Here is a 15,190-nt window from a genome sequence, read left to right on the forward strand (position 1 = left end):
TACCCATTCTACAGGTCATTGTCTGGAATGCCAGAGTATTTGTAATACTATACTCTGGGAGGCCTCGAAAAACACTGCTATCATCCTCTGGTACTTGACTTCATTCAAGTCTGGTCTTTGACTTCTTTCAAGGCTTTTTCACTCTATGGTCAAGTATAGCCTTTCCTCACCATACGACACGTGCACCGTATAGAAAGCAATTTTACAGTGTGATACTCTGCTGTTACTGCCATATTGAGGGCAAAAGTCACTGAAGGCAAGCTTGACAAAAAGGCCTAGATTTGGGAGGGGTGTGGGTAGGAGCTGGGCTCAGGGTGGTCAGAATTTGTGAAGTGGAATAAAGAAACTTTGGGGGTACCACCAGAAAGGTGCCCCAAGTGTGTCCCTCATGCCACCCGAGTCCCCCACCTCACAACTTCACAAGGCTGCACAAGACCAACCTATCACCCATGGTCCCTCGCTTGTCTCCTTTCATTCTCTTTCCTGGCTTGTCTCTCACCTTACCCCTCCCTCCTGACCTTTCTAATTCTCTCCTACCGTTTTTCTTTTCTCTTCTGCCTGTCTCCTCCACCTGGCTGTCTTTCTTCTTACTCTTTTCTTTATCAAAATTGTCTCTCTGTCACATGCTTCCCTCTTTCTGCATCATCTTTTTCATTTCTACTTTAAGCTGTGTTCCTTATCACCCCTCTCTCTTCTTTCTCTCCATCTCTACCAGCTCTCTCTTTCGTCCCTGTTTCTGTTTTGTGCCTCTCTCACCATTCGTCCCTCTCACTCTTAGTTACATCGTTATTTTTTCTCTCTCACCTGCACCATCTCTCCTAGCTGTCACACTCTAACCTCTTCGTCTCTTTTTTTTATCAGATCCTTCTCTCACCTGTCTCCCCCTTTCCTTCCCATTAAATCTGGCAATAAAGGAAAGGACATGACGTTGTGCAGTATCTTTCTGCACCTCCGTACGTGTCAATTACACTGTACCAATGTTCATCATTACCTCCTCATTCTCTTCCATGTCCCATTACTTATTCTCAACAGAGATTCTCCTTCCCCAGCTTCGTTGGAATAAAAGGTAATTTTTCATTCAACTGCACTTCTCTCATCTAATATGCTTCAATCCTTCCCGACGGTGAGCCATTAGAAAAAAGTAGCCCTGCATCCCTACTAACATCGAATTACATACAACATGCTGCCTTGTCATACACATATTTTATTTTGTCTGTCAAAGAAAACAAATAAGTCTGCTTTAGATGCCATTGAGCTCAATCATGCTCAGACTTGGGTACCATTAATAATGAAAAGGACAGGAAAATCAGCACCAAGTGCATTGCCAACATACTTACATACAACATTCGTCCAAGAAAACAATTTGTTTGCATTTCACCTGTCTTGAAAGGCATACACTGGCTGGTTTGAGAAGTGAAAATTAAATGTATAATTTGCTGCCAGGCGTATAAAGCCAATCATCTGATTAGACACTTGTTGTATATTGCTTTGTAGAACTGTTCATTTTGTACAGTAGAATGTTTATATGTTCTGGAGTGCTGACTCCTGGCGTATTCTTGAGAAGTCAGGGTGGTGTCTTCAACCACAAATGAAGAAGCAGGAACTCTCAAAGGTAAGAGGCACGTAGGTTTTAATCACCTCAGCCATCCACAGCCAACACTTAACTGTCTAAAATAGAATTCACTACAGCGTTTCTTAGATAAACGTTCTATACGGAATGTACAGAGTGGTTTGACATGAAGGTTCTATGCAATGCTTAATAAAATGTCACACACCTCCCTTTTTTACAGCAGAATAAAAATAAAAATCAACTCTAATGATACAATAACCATCAAAAAAACAAAGAGAAAAAGAATAAAAATTTCATACATAATCTTTCATGTACACAGGGAGTCTGCGCAATCTCTGACTTCTTTCTCTAACATTTGTAGTGATACCTCGAGACCCTGCAGAAGATGAAACAACTCTTGTTGATGAAAAATAAGGACCTTTGTCAATACTGTGATTCGCAGTAGAATGTAAATTGGACTTAATTACAACTACACAACTCTTGTTCCAAATTCTTACCATCTTCAGTCTTGACTGCATTCTTAAATATCTTAACTACATACTTACTCTTTGATACTTATACTAGGATTGACAACCAACAGGAGTTTTTATCTTTACAAGATCACCAACTTTCACTTCATTGGTTTGAGCACATTTCTTATTATCAAAATAAACTTTTCTATTAATCTGTTTATCCAGTTCTCTATTTCTCCAGTCACCTATTTGGTTGTTAACTAAACCTTTTTTTAAACTCATCCATCCTGGACACAATTTCGAGTTGGAAACTCTACCTTTGAAAAGTTCGAAGGGAGACCTCCCCGTAGTCAAGTGTAGTGACATGTGGTAAGCTGTAATTCTGTCTTGAAGGACATCTTTCCAATTCAAACTATTCACCTGTGCTAACTGTATACTTTCTTTAAGGGTTTTATTGACCCTTTCTACAGCCCCATTGGTTTCTGGGTGGTAAATTGCGCTTCTCTTTTGAACAATGCCACCATTTTTTTGAAAACATAGAAACTCATTAGAACAAAACTGTGGCCCATTGTCAGAGAGAATACTGATAGGAAAGCTTTCCCTCCTAAAAGTTTCTTCCAAGAACTTAATGACACATCCTGTAGAAATATCTCTAACGGCACCCACCTCAATCCACCTTGAATACAAATCTAACACCACAATCAATTAAAGAGTGTCACTCACTCCATGCAACGGACCAACAATGTCAATAGCAATCTCATCCCAGGGATGATTTGGTAATTTCCTGCAGACCATAGGAATTTGTTTAGTCTTCAAGATATTATCACTCGCACAACATTCTCCACACTCACAAACCATCATTTCAACTTCTAAGTCCATGCCAGGCCACCAGAATTGTAATCTCAGAAACTCCTTAGTCTTTACAATCCCCAGATGGCCAGAGTGAGCAAGACTTAAGAGCTTGTTCCTTATCCCTGCTGGAGGAACAAGTTTGGTGCCTCGAGCAAGTACACCATCAACAACTGATAATTCTTCACCAATCAAAGTCCATGGTTTCTCAAGTCGCTTGTCATTCTTCAGCATCTCCATAACCCTCTTAACGTCTTGATCTTTCTGAATTTTATCCTTCCATTCAGATTCACTAACCGCACCAGAGGTGATCTCACATACATTTATTACATCATCATCATCAAGAATATCTTCATCCATGTCGAGTACCTTAGGATTAACCAATCGAGAAAGACAATCAGCGGATTTATTGATGACACCAGGAATGTAATCAACGTCAAAGTCAAATTCTTGGAGAGAAATTACCCACTTCTTAATTCTCGACGAGATAGAATCAAGACCTTTCTTAGAAAATACCTCCTTAAGTGGTTTATGATCCGACAACACTTTTACTTGGTACCCCAAATTAGATTCCTAAATTTCCTTAGTGCCCAAAAAATGGCCAAAGACTCCTTCTCAATAACTGAATAGTTGTTTTCTGAACCTCTCAGACATCTTGAAGCGCAAGCAATTAATCTTTCAACACCATCATTTTTCTGAAGCAACACTGCACCTAATCCTTTAGCGCTAGCATCTGTCAAAATGTAGGTTGTGTCACCCGGCACAAATGCTTTCAAAGATGGAGCCTTTCTCAATTCCTCTTTGATGGAACGAAACTCATTAGCACACTCATCAGACCATTGAAAAACAACACCCTTGCCAGTGAGTTTCCTTAAATTTTGAGTCTTGTCTGCATAACCTGGAATAAATTTACTATAAAATTCCACCATACCTAAGAAAGATAACAGCTCCTCTTTATTGACAGGTTAATTTATATTCACAATAGAATCAACAAGTTCTTTCTTAGGAAAAACACCATTACCAGTAATACAATGTCCAAGATAATTCACTTGTTCAACAACAAACTTACATTTCTCTTTTCTAAGCGATAAACCTGACTCCCTAAGGCGTTCCAACCCAGCACACACTCTTGAATAATGTTCAGACTTGGAACTGACAAAGATCAATAAGTCGTCTTGATAACATCTCACACCTGAAAGTCCTCTTAATATTCTTGACATGATGCGTTGAAAAACCGACACCGCGGAGACAAGTCCAAATGGCATCCTTAAAAATGTATACGTAGGTGTCACAAAGGCAGTCAACTCCTGCGAAGATTCATCCTACTCCACCTGATGATAGGCTGACGCTAAGTCAAGAGTGGTGAAATACTTAGCACCTACCAACGTACCAACAATCTCATCAATATTAGGCAAAGGGAATCTGTCAACAATAACTTCTTTGTTAAGTGAGCGCAAGTCTATGCAAAGCCATAACTCTCCACTGGCTTTCTTAGCGACAACTATGGGAGCCAACCATTCTGTTGCTTCAACCGGCTAAATAACTCCCATTTCCACCACCCGTTCAATCTCATTCTGAACAACAGATTGTTCATTCACCGGAATTCTTCAAACCTTAGCAACTACAGGGACAGCACCTTCTCTCAACTTAATGTGATGTTTGTATCCCTTGAGACACCCTAGTTTGTCTCCAAACACATCCGCAAATTTTTCAGCAAAGATAAAGCCCAACTCGTTCACTTATTGTATCTGAACTTGTGGAACCGCATTGGGATTAAGACTAACGCCAAGAAGACGTTGATGGGGCCACCCCAAAAGAGCATCAACACGCTTGGCCACATACACTTTTCCAGCAATTAAGCGTCCACCCAACTCCATTGTAGCTAAAAAAATACCCTAGCATTTTAATGGGTATACCACCATAACCTAGAGGAGAAACATCACTCTTAATTAGCTTGACATTGGCACTGAAATGCTGTCTAAAAATATCTTCACTTATCATAGTTAAATGAGAACATGAATCAAATTTGAACTCAAGTTGAACACCTTCAACCACATGAGAAGGATGAGTAGCCTTTAATTCATCAACTTGGAAAGTAACAACCTTTACCTGTGGTTGTTCTTTTGCTGCAGAATGATCTCTTTTCTTTATCTTGCTTTTGCAACATCTGGCAAAATGACCTCTCCTACCACAGGTGCTACAAATAACCCGTAGGGCAGGACAGAAAGAAGCATTTGCCAGATGTCCTAGTCTACCACACCTAAAACATGTTGGTTTACCATCAAATGTAGAAGTATTACCAGTGACAGATGAAGATGTATTTTTATCTTTAGACACAATATTCTTGTTTTGAATTTGACAAACAACCTCCTCAACATTTGTGCTGAATGCAACGGGTTTGTTTTTATCAACGCTCAATTCGTCAACACATTTCATCATGTGTTCTACTTGTTTTGCAATCGTTAAGACTTCATCTAAAGGTGGCTCATCTTTCAACCACAGTTCTTTTCTAATGTTGTCATGAGCACATTTTAATACAAATTGGTCCCTAATTCTCTCCTCTACAGCACCACCAAATTTACAAGATGACGCAAGCTTCCTTAAAGCCGAAACAAATTCTTCCACTGACTCATCCTTTTTTTGTTCATGAAGACCAAAATTATATCTTTCCATAATTGTGCTCAACCGCGGAAGATAATGACGATCCAACTGTAACATGCATATTTCGTATTCATTCAGATTTCTTTGATCAACAGCACTGAGCTCAGGTAAATGTTCAAGAACTTCTTGCCCTTCTCCCCCAAGACAATGTAGTAACAAGGAATGTTTTCGTTCTGCACTTAAATTTGTCCCACAGACACTTGCGTAATTAACAAATATTTTCTTCCATTTTGCCATTTTATACTTGGCTCACCTGGACTTGTAAAAAAAAATGGAGGTTGTGTAACATTCTGCATGTTGTAGTAAAATTACCTTAACTATAATATATACTAAAATGCACTAAATAGAAATGCCAGTGCCTTAAATGTACCATAAACCAAATAAAATAAAAAAAAATTAAAAAATGAGATTCACTTTAAACAATATTTATCTCAAAACCGTTTCTATATTTTCATATGTAAATGGAAAGACAACATTTATGAAGAGAATTCTTTGCTTGGAAAGTGTCTTAGTCGCTGAAGATGCCGCCAAGAATTGTTCAAACTTCCTTTTTGAAAATATAAGTAAACCCACAAAATGGATTTGTTTCTTTCTATTAAGGACCCGATTCCGATCTCGGTTGGAAGGGCACCGAATCGGGTTTGGCCGTAGCGGATCCAATTCGGATGCTTCTTTTCCGACTGATCCGTACACGGGTCCGGATGGGTCCGGACGACGAAGTATGATGCGAAGATGCACGAATTCTCAGACTGACTCGTTCCCGGCTCTGACCCGATCCGTCCGACTCGACCGAGTCGGAGCATCCACCTCTCAAATGCTCCCGGAGTCGGACTTCGGGGGTCCACGTCAGATCCCCCAACACCAGCAGCCGTACGACTCGCACACAGGGGGAGACCTCTCCCCTACACATGCATGTACGGCGCGGATGGCACCGACGCGAACCCACTGTAGGGGGCGCACTTGTTCGACACGTACCCATTCAGTCAATGGGAGCACATGTACGTGTCGTACAACTGACTCCCATTGACTTCTATGGGAGTCTGACCGAACCAAGTCCGACAGCATACGTGCGGATCAAACTCGCTCGGTCGGACTGTAGGGGTCCAGCTCGGTCGGAATACACTCTGGATCCAACTCGATCGGAGAGCTTTCCGACCCGGATCGGAATCGCCACCTAAGTGTAAAGGTGTGCCAGTCACCGAGAAAAACTGGCTTAAGAATACGAGCTCACTGACCTCGAACAACTTCTTGAATGACACTTCTCCGATTACACAGCCCTGCAGATTAATTTTCCTCACCTGTGCAAAGTTCACAAAATTGTAGCTTACGAACAATGTCATCGATAACCTTGTCACGCCAACAACATCACCAGAAACATTCCTTCGATAGAAATCACGTTTCCTTTAAAACTGTATAGCGAGATTGACATGAAGAATATAAATATAATGATCTCCTTTCCAACAAAACAAAATGGCTGCTAAGTGTGACTACACACGTCACACTCTTTAGGTCAGCTTCCCAACCTCTTAAGATGGCGCTGGTACGTAGCAGTACATGCGAAAACGTCCGCTTTACTTGGAACACAAACGTGGATTACTCTGAACCGCAAATGACTGCGAATGCTTGTACCTCCCTCTAACCTCCTCACCAATTAACTCCGATACTGTTTCCTCAAATTTACGCATCAGAGCTCCTCGCAACTCGTATGCCAGCCGCTGGAGAAGGGAAACCTTCTCTTTTCCTTCGAAATACGTTCTGCCGCCGGAGCAGGATTTCTTCTTTTCCTTTCAGAGGGAGGGAACGACATAAAACACTGGATGTTGAGGTGATGAGACGAGGAAGTGCCCACGCTCGTCGCCAAATAAATGTGGTGTCTTCAACCACAAATGAAGAAGCAGGAACTCTCAAAGGTAAGATGCACGTAGGATTTAATCACCTCAGCCATCAACAGCCAACACTTAACTGTCTAAAATAGAATTCACTACAGCGTTTCTAAGATAAACGTTCTATACGCAATGTACAAAGTGGTTCCACATGAAGGTTCAATGCAATGCTTAATACAATGTCACAGTCAGTTGCTCAGGAACTTCTCTCTTGGTGCAGTCTCTGGCTGTGGGCTCCTACGAATACATTTCTATTTACCTTTCATGCATCTTTTGGGTTCTCTTCCCACCACAACCCTCCCGCCTGTCAGACCTACCTATTGCCTCAGGAGAGAAACAAGTTCTATGCAGCAAGGATTGTCTCCTGGTGCGACCACTTGTATTCAACATTTTACACACTTTCTCCCCTAGTTAGAGCATTGGGAAAAAGTTCAAAATATTGCAATATCCATGTATATGCTCAAAACACAGTTCAAAACAATTTAATTCATCTGGAGTCTTCTTTGTCCAACTTTTTATAGAATTTTTTTGTATCAAAACAAATTGCAATCAGACCAGCCAATGTGTTTTGTACCTTAGGACTTCATCAGGGTTGGATAAATCACTTATTACAACGTTGTGTATAGTGTTGTCCCATGTTAAATGTCCTCCTAGAGTCACATCAATTATGTTGGGTGGTATAGTACCTCCTATTTCATCTTCTTCATCTGTGTGCCAGCTCTATTCCATGGACAGTAGGTCCATTCAATAAATTCAATAAAAATTGGATGTACACGACTCCTAAGGAATTTAATTTATTTTAACCATCTTTTTGAATAGACATAGACATTGCTTTATTGATTTATTGATTTATTTATTGCCAAGACTTTTTCCCAATGCTTTAACTGAATATTATCTATCATATATTGTACCCTCCTTTTAAATTGTTTTGTTGGTTAATGGATTGACCATGCTTCTAAGCAGTGGGGTCGTGAAAAGGTGGGTGGAGTTTATAAATAGAACAGAAAAACATTACAGTTGTGCAACATTGAATGGCCCACACTGATATTTCCTGCTGTGGCTCTCCCGGGTTCTGATTGTGCGCAGCCTGTTTGCATGAGTTGGTGTCTGCTGGTTCTTATTTCGCTCTGCTTTCGTTTTCCATGTTTCAGAGGAGGGTTCACCATTGAGTTTTTGAGATGGGGCTTTTTGATGTTCTCTAGCGTGGAGGTGGGTTCTTCAGAGAAAGATCATTCTTGCTGCCAGGGTTTGTGTGGTTTAGGCACACCTACTGGTTGTTTGGGGTGTGACTTTCAAAACAGCCTGGCAAGTTCATTAAGCTGCCCCAACAGTGAAAATGTGAGCTTAAGGGAGGGAGATGAAGCACAACAGAAGTATAGTTAGGCAAAACCTGCAACATGGCCTGGCAAGTAGTGACAGCTGCCATCTTTAGCACCCCAAACTGAAGGTTCATGCTGAGACTGGATGGCCCATAGACAGCGGGAGTAGCTGTAGGGATTCTTGCATCTGCCAGATAACACGTAGACATCAATAAGACCTTCTTTTTGGCTGTGAGCTTCTTCCTGATGTGTCAGATAAAAGGAAGATTGAGAGGGCCAACACCAGAAAATGTTAAATGCCACTCTGAACCCAACCAAGTAGAGAGCAGATGTGTCAGAAAAAGAATGGTGTGGATTGAAACCCACTGATGACTGACTTGGGCATAAATAAGAGAATCAGAAATTATTGTGATGTGAGCAATATACTAGTGAGTACTGGGTCTGGTAAACACATGCACCTGTCCGCTACATGTTTTTGAGAGAACCAGAAGAGACCTTAAATATCAGACTTGTAAATAAAAGTGTTCTATAGGAAGAGAGGAGAGAGACAAGAGTGGCTGAACATTAACTTGGGGATTCCATGTTCACCATATCCGTGGGGACATCGGAGTACATTCGCAAACAGTATGACATCGGTGACTGGATAATCTCTAGATACTAGTATACCACGCCTCAGCAAAGTGCATAAGCTCTATGCAGCAAGTGCAGGTAATGAACTGAAACGTTGCCCGTGCAACACAGGATGGACAAAAAATCGCATCTTAGGGGGTTTAATTTTAGAACCATGAATTGCGACAGACTCATCACTTGCCTGTGGTCCACTCAGGGCCTGTTCCCATCCGGCAGGTGTGACTGAGTAGACGACCAGAACTGACCTGGGGAACTATTGGAGCACACGTGAGGCTCAGATACTTTGACAAATGTGTCATCACCGGAATGCCTGAACTGCACTGCCCCCCACCATAGTGGTCAATCAAGCAGGGTGTATAGAGATAACTTTATAAAAGATATTCTGATATTCCCTACAGATCAGGGTGAACATAGTTTGAATGTCATGGGTCTTAAAACTCCAACCATATGCCTGGAATCATCCGCTTACTAAATTCGCAGAATAGCAATATATGTCTCCTCCAAGAACCCCACCTACTCAAGCTGGTCTAGGGTAAACTAAATTTCTGTTGTGTTCTCAAACAACACTATTTTGCATCAGGCCCCCCTGATAAAGTGCGTACAGGAAAGACTGTAAAGTCTTCAATCTATTGCTTTCAAATGAGGAAATGTTTAAATAAAACCGCATGAGCTTTCGATCTGTCGCATATTTTAAATATAAATCCACGTGTAAAATTTGGGGCAGCTAGGTTTGTCCGATTCTTTTGAGAGAAATGGGCTTTAGTTCATTTTTCTGAAAATAATAAGATTACTGCAACTGTATCCAGCATTGCCTGGAGAGAAAGCCAGTATTATCCAAAAATGTTCTTTAAATCCGAGCTTAGAGGCATTGGTTGTTGGTATATACAGCTGTGTGATAACCGGCATACTGCTCTCCTTGTTAGCCGTTGGATAGAGTCGAGAAACAGAAAAGGCTTAGAATTACCCAAAAGTAGTAGGGGGAAATATCTACCTGAGGTAGTTACAAACTTGTTTGGACTCATTGAAAAATCCAATGATGTCCCTAATTTAGCAGCAGGACCGAAGTTTGTTTTTATTGCTATGTCTGTGGCCTGCTCACTCAGTGTTGGAAGGCAACTGGCGAACCACCTTTGTTAACTGTCGGTTAGAAATTAATCATGTTTTTCAAACTGACTTATGCAAAAAGAATTAATCAAGTAGCTAATGGCAAAGAGAATGCTATTTTAAGAAAGCAGGGACTGTGGCTGACTCAATGTTGACAGCCTGAATATTGGCTATTTCATAACCAGACAAAGAACTCGCATTGTGGGTCTGACTGACCTAAATTACTCTTGAATCCCGATGCCAAATTTTTCAAGGCATATTGGTGAACAGCTTAAACCCAATGATGCCTGAAATGAGACACCCTGATCATCCAAATTCAATTTGCGATGAGTGTGGTGACAATACCAAAAATGCCCAAAGAATGTGCAAGATCGCTATGATTGTCTCTTTAGCTATGGAAAAAACATCTGAGAAAGTCAGCATGACATTCATAGCTTACCTGGTACAATCTCTTGGTTTTAACTAGGGTTAACAGCACAGCCTCCCGTAATCACAGGAGCACACGGCACCGATTCCCACTATCCCCACTTCTGTGTGCCCTTACAATAGAGATCTTTATAGATCAAAGACATGAAGACATGTATTGAATCAAAATAAAACATAGGTATTTTCAAATTGACGATGACATTATGCTTTTAGTCACAAACTTGGTCCTTTTCCCAGGCCGTATGCTGACAGTGCAGTCTCAGGATTTGACATCAATATAAAAGTCAGCAGCCCTGGATCTTAGTCAACCATTAAGAAATGCAGACACTCCTCGAATGTGTCCCCTTTCAGTAGACATCCATAGATCTAACATATCTAGTTGTCCATATTGCCCAGTCCACAGCACGAGTGATCCCTTTAAATTATTCACTGCCATTGGCGAAATTTAAACAGAACTGCACTTTTCCTGGCTTAGCAGATTTGCTGCAGTGAAAATGCCAATCCTGTCCAAATTTCTACATCTATTCAAAAACACTATGTATATCCCAGTACCAATCACCCTCCTTTGACAATTCCAACAGGGGCTCAACCGCTTCATTTGGGGGGAGAGGAGCGGCCAAGAGTGGTTTCTAGGCTCATTTCCCAACTATTAATGTCTGATAAGTTATTACCAAGCAGCTCAACTATACTTTTTAAGGATTAAACTGATAGTCAGTGGTGCATTGCAGTCCATGCCATCACAGACCTATCAACGTGGACAGTGCATTGGATGGAAAAGAAGTGCATCCGACTGATACAGTACTCATTGCCACTAAGTAGAGTGACACTTGATGTCTGGGACAAACTGAGTAGGCTCAAACACTTTACAAGTTATCTGTCGGGGTTCACCCCATTTGCAAAATGTGGAATGATTGAAAAGGTATGATTCTGGGATTATTATTCAGTGGGGAATAAATTTACTATTTTTTTGACCTAAAATGAATTTGGACTATCAAAGGTTGAATGATTTAGAGATTTACAGGTCTGCCACTGGGAGATGAATTTGACAGTGAGAATGGGGGCGTCACATGTTTTTACAGCATTTGAGAGGTGGGCATGGATGAGGCGAACATGACAAGCACCTAATCTCTAGGCTATACAAGATGATAACTGCCTCCATACAATGTCTTAAAAGCTCAGGCTAGAAGAGATGGGAGATCAAACTGTAGATATTATAGCTAATTGGGGAAAAGCATATGACAAGTCCATGGTAACCAACAGATGTATGAATGGAATCGAGATCATGTTCAAGCTTCTCACTTATTGGTAGCTAACACCTGAAAAGCTGCATAAATAGGACAATATGAAGTCCACTCTGATGGAGATGTTGTGTTGAGACTGACTCACTGCTGCGTTTACTTTGGCAATGCTCAAAGTTGGGCAAATACTGGAAAGATGTTCTTCGAGCAGTTGACTCAAAGTGCACCATCCTCACCCTGCATGACCCCAGGGTTGTCTTGCTATTCCTGTATCGGGAAGCCAGATCCTTTAAATCCCTTATCATTAAGCATATAACCCTGGCTTTGTTAATTATATCCCAACGTATATTGTTCATGTGAGGAAAAGAGACCCCTCGTACTAAGGGGGACTGGCTGTGGGATCTCCCAGCGACGGAAAAATGAACTCCATCCATCAAGCAATATGTTGAATCATTTGACACATATGGACTGAATTCAGAGAATGAACTCATCCAAGGTATCTTAAAGCTTTAAGAATTATACAGTCAGAAAGGTGCAACTTCTCCAAGGGTGTAGGTACCACCCTCCCTGGACAAAGGATTATGACTGGTTGGTCATGGGCGCTTTATTCTCTACACATGAGAAGCCTCAGCGTACCTGGAGGTGACCTTGGAAAGGGAAAGAGGGAAGGGTCAAGAAAAATGCTTCATGTTCTCAGCTACCTAATTCCTCGCTGGTCAGAGAGTGTTGGGGATTGTATTTATTAGGATCTAAAAACTATAAAATAAAAATGGTTTATTCTAAAAATAAATGTACTGTGTGAGCGAAGCGGTAGGTAAAATAACACCCTATAAAATAATTTTGCATGTGGGATAAGGTCACCCCAGTTGTCTTTCTTTTGAGTTGCAATGCTTCTTTACATGTATTTACATATTTTATCTGAAATTATGGTGTCAACCTTTGGTATCTCTATTTACTCTGCCAAATGTAAGCATGTTTTCAGCAACCCTTTTGCCTGCTGTGGGTATAATATTTTAGACAGATTCTTGTTCATTCAGATATAAAGATATATAATGTCTGAAGTCATTAATTGACCCACTGTACTTGCTAAGTAGTTAAAAAGTGGTCATTTTCTGATAATATCAGTCAGGCTTTCTGGATTCCCATGATCAAGCTGCAAATAGTTTTCTAAATTTGCTACAGAGACAACTTGTTGAAACTAGTTTTTAAGCAACTTGCAGATTATCTGTCGTTTTCAGATTGACAGTCTAAGGAGAGACTAATCTGAATCAGAAATCAAGTGTTTCCGAAAAAAAATCTTCTTTACCAAGTCTTTTTTGTGAATAAGGGGGCCACTGTCCTGCAAAATCTTTTCCATAATAGCTCAAATGAGCTCGCAGTAGCTGGTAATTACTTCCATAAAACTGATATGATAAGTCATCGTTTTATGGGAGCCTTTACATTCATTTGTCCCTAAAATGTGTGGATTACTCAATTTACTGGTGACGGGTCGGAAGTAGGGACTTTTAAGTTGATGGGCAATCATTTTTCAGCCCCTACGCCTATGCTGTCCGAGTGCAGGCCTGGAGTAAAGTTGGAGTAAATGTGTATTTCAGTAAAAAAATTCCAACAAGAAGATAATTGATTAAGGAAATAAGGGGAGATTTTATACCAACAAAATGTAGTCTGGTCTTTAATGATCTTAGGTAGTGGGCGGAGGATGGTGCCTACTTAATTTGTGTTTATTAGGCGAAATAATTTCCAATAGTTCATTGATCGGTTTCTAGTGCGTTGTGTTTATTCATATTCTCATACACAGTTTTTTTTTCTGTGTATGAGAATATGAATAAACACAACGCACTTGAAAAAACGTATTCCGCCTAATAAACACAAATTAAGAAGGTACAGTCCTCCGCCCACTACCTAGACTTACCCTGTAATGGCTCTTGGGTGTAGCCATTTGTGAGGCACGTGCCACCACCAAGATGGGGCCCTGACAGCTGTAGCACAAAAGCCCAGATTTTTCCACCCATCCCAGTAACCTACTTTAATAATCTTAGTCGGATTCTCATTTACCATCACTGCACTGGCTCCCTATAAAAAACGGATTCAGTTAATGTCCCTCTGCATTGGATTTAAGGCATTGCATGGTCTTGGCCCCGATTATTTTAAACATAAATTCTCTGGTATGCCTCCGCGAGACATCTTCGATCCTCATTTGCCTTCAACCTTGTAATTCCCAAAATCAAAACAGCCACCTGGGGAGTGGGGGAGAAGTGTTGTAGCTGGCAAGGCCAGGCTTTTTTATTCCATGCCAAATGCCCTTAGCAAAAAATCCGACCTCCTCTCTTTCCACAATTCTTTAAAAACTTGGCTGTTTAATAATTAATACTTTCCTCTTTTTTTCTTTTTCCTTTTCTTTTTTCTTTGCTTCTCCCTATTAGTAAGAGCATGGCGTCTAGACACAGTTGTGAGCAGTACAAATAAAATTTTCATTTCATTTCAAATTTTGTAATAATATGGACGGTGTTTTAACAATATCTTTGTAACACATTACAAATTAAAATAACTATTAAGAAACTTGTTGCTGTTATTTGCATTTCGCATCCTGCGATGCTCGTGTTTGGATTTCGTTGTGTGTTGATGAGTACATTTTTCAGCATTTCTTTTTCTTTAACTTTTTTAATGAGCATGAAATGATAAATTGTATGCAGTTTTTCTAAACAAAATATAGATGAGCATTCATGTGCAAACATTGGAAAATCATCAACTCACACTTTCATACATGGCCAAATCTAATGACACTCTTCCATTTGCAGCCAAGAACCAACTGCAGAAGAGATTTTGTCCTGGTCGCATAATTTTGACAAGTTGATGAAAACTGCAGCAGGGCGGAACCAGTTCAGAGAATTTCTGCGGACGGAGTACAGCGAAGAGAACCTGCTCTTCTGGCTTGCTTGTGAAGAACTGAAGAATGAGCAGAACAAGAAGGTTATTGAGGAGAAGGCTAGGATTATATATGAAGATTACATTTCTATACTTTCACCAAAAGAGGTAATGGAGAACTTTATATAGCTGG

At 40.5% G+C, this 15,190-nt stretch overlaps 1 protein-coding gene across 3 annotated transcripts in view; it reads left to right on the forward strand.

Annotated features, from left to right (window-relative positions):
• Positions 1–15,190, forward strand: part of RGS17 (regulator of G protein signaling 17) — a 428,374-nt gene that overhangs the window by 374,962 nt on the left and 38,222 nt on the right. For all 3 annotated transcript variants that reach the window (XM_085612101.1, XM_085612100.1, XM_085612102.1), the window contains one exon: positions 14,931–15,165. In XM_085612101.1, the coding sequence (XP_085468227.1) occupies positions 14,931–15,165 (235 nt within the window). The remainder of the gene's footprint in view (positions 1–14,930; positions 15,166–15,190) is intronic.

Source organism: Triturus cristatus, chromosome 6 (assembly GCF_964204655.1).
Source record: "Triturus cristatus chromosome 6, aTriCri1.1, whole genome shotgun sequence".
Classification (NCBI taxonomy): Eukaryota; Metazoa; Chordata; class Amphibia; order Caudata; family Salamandridae; genus Triturus; species Triturus cristatus.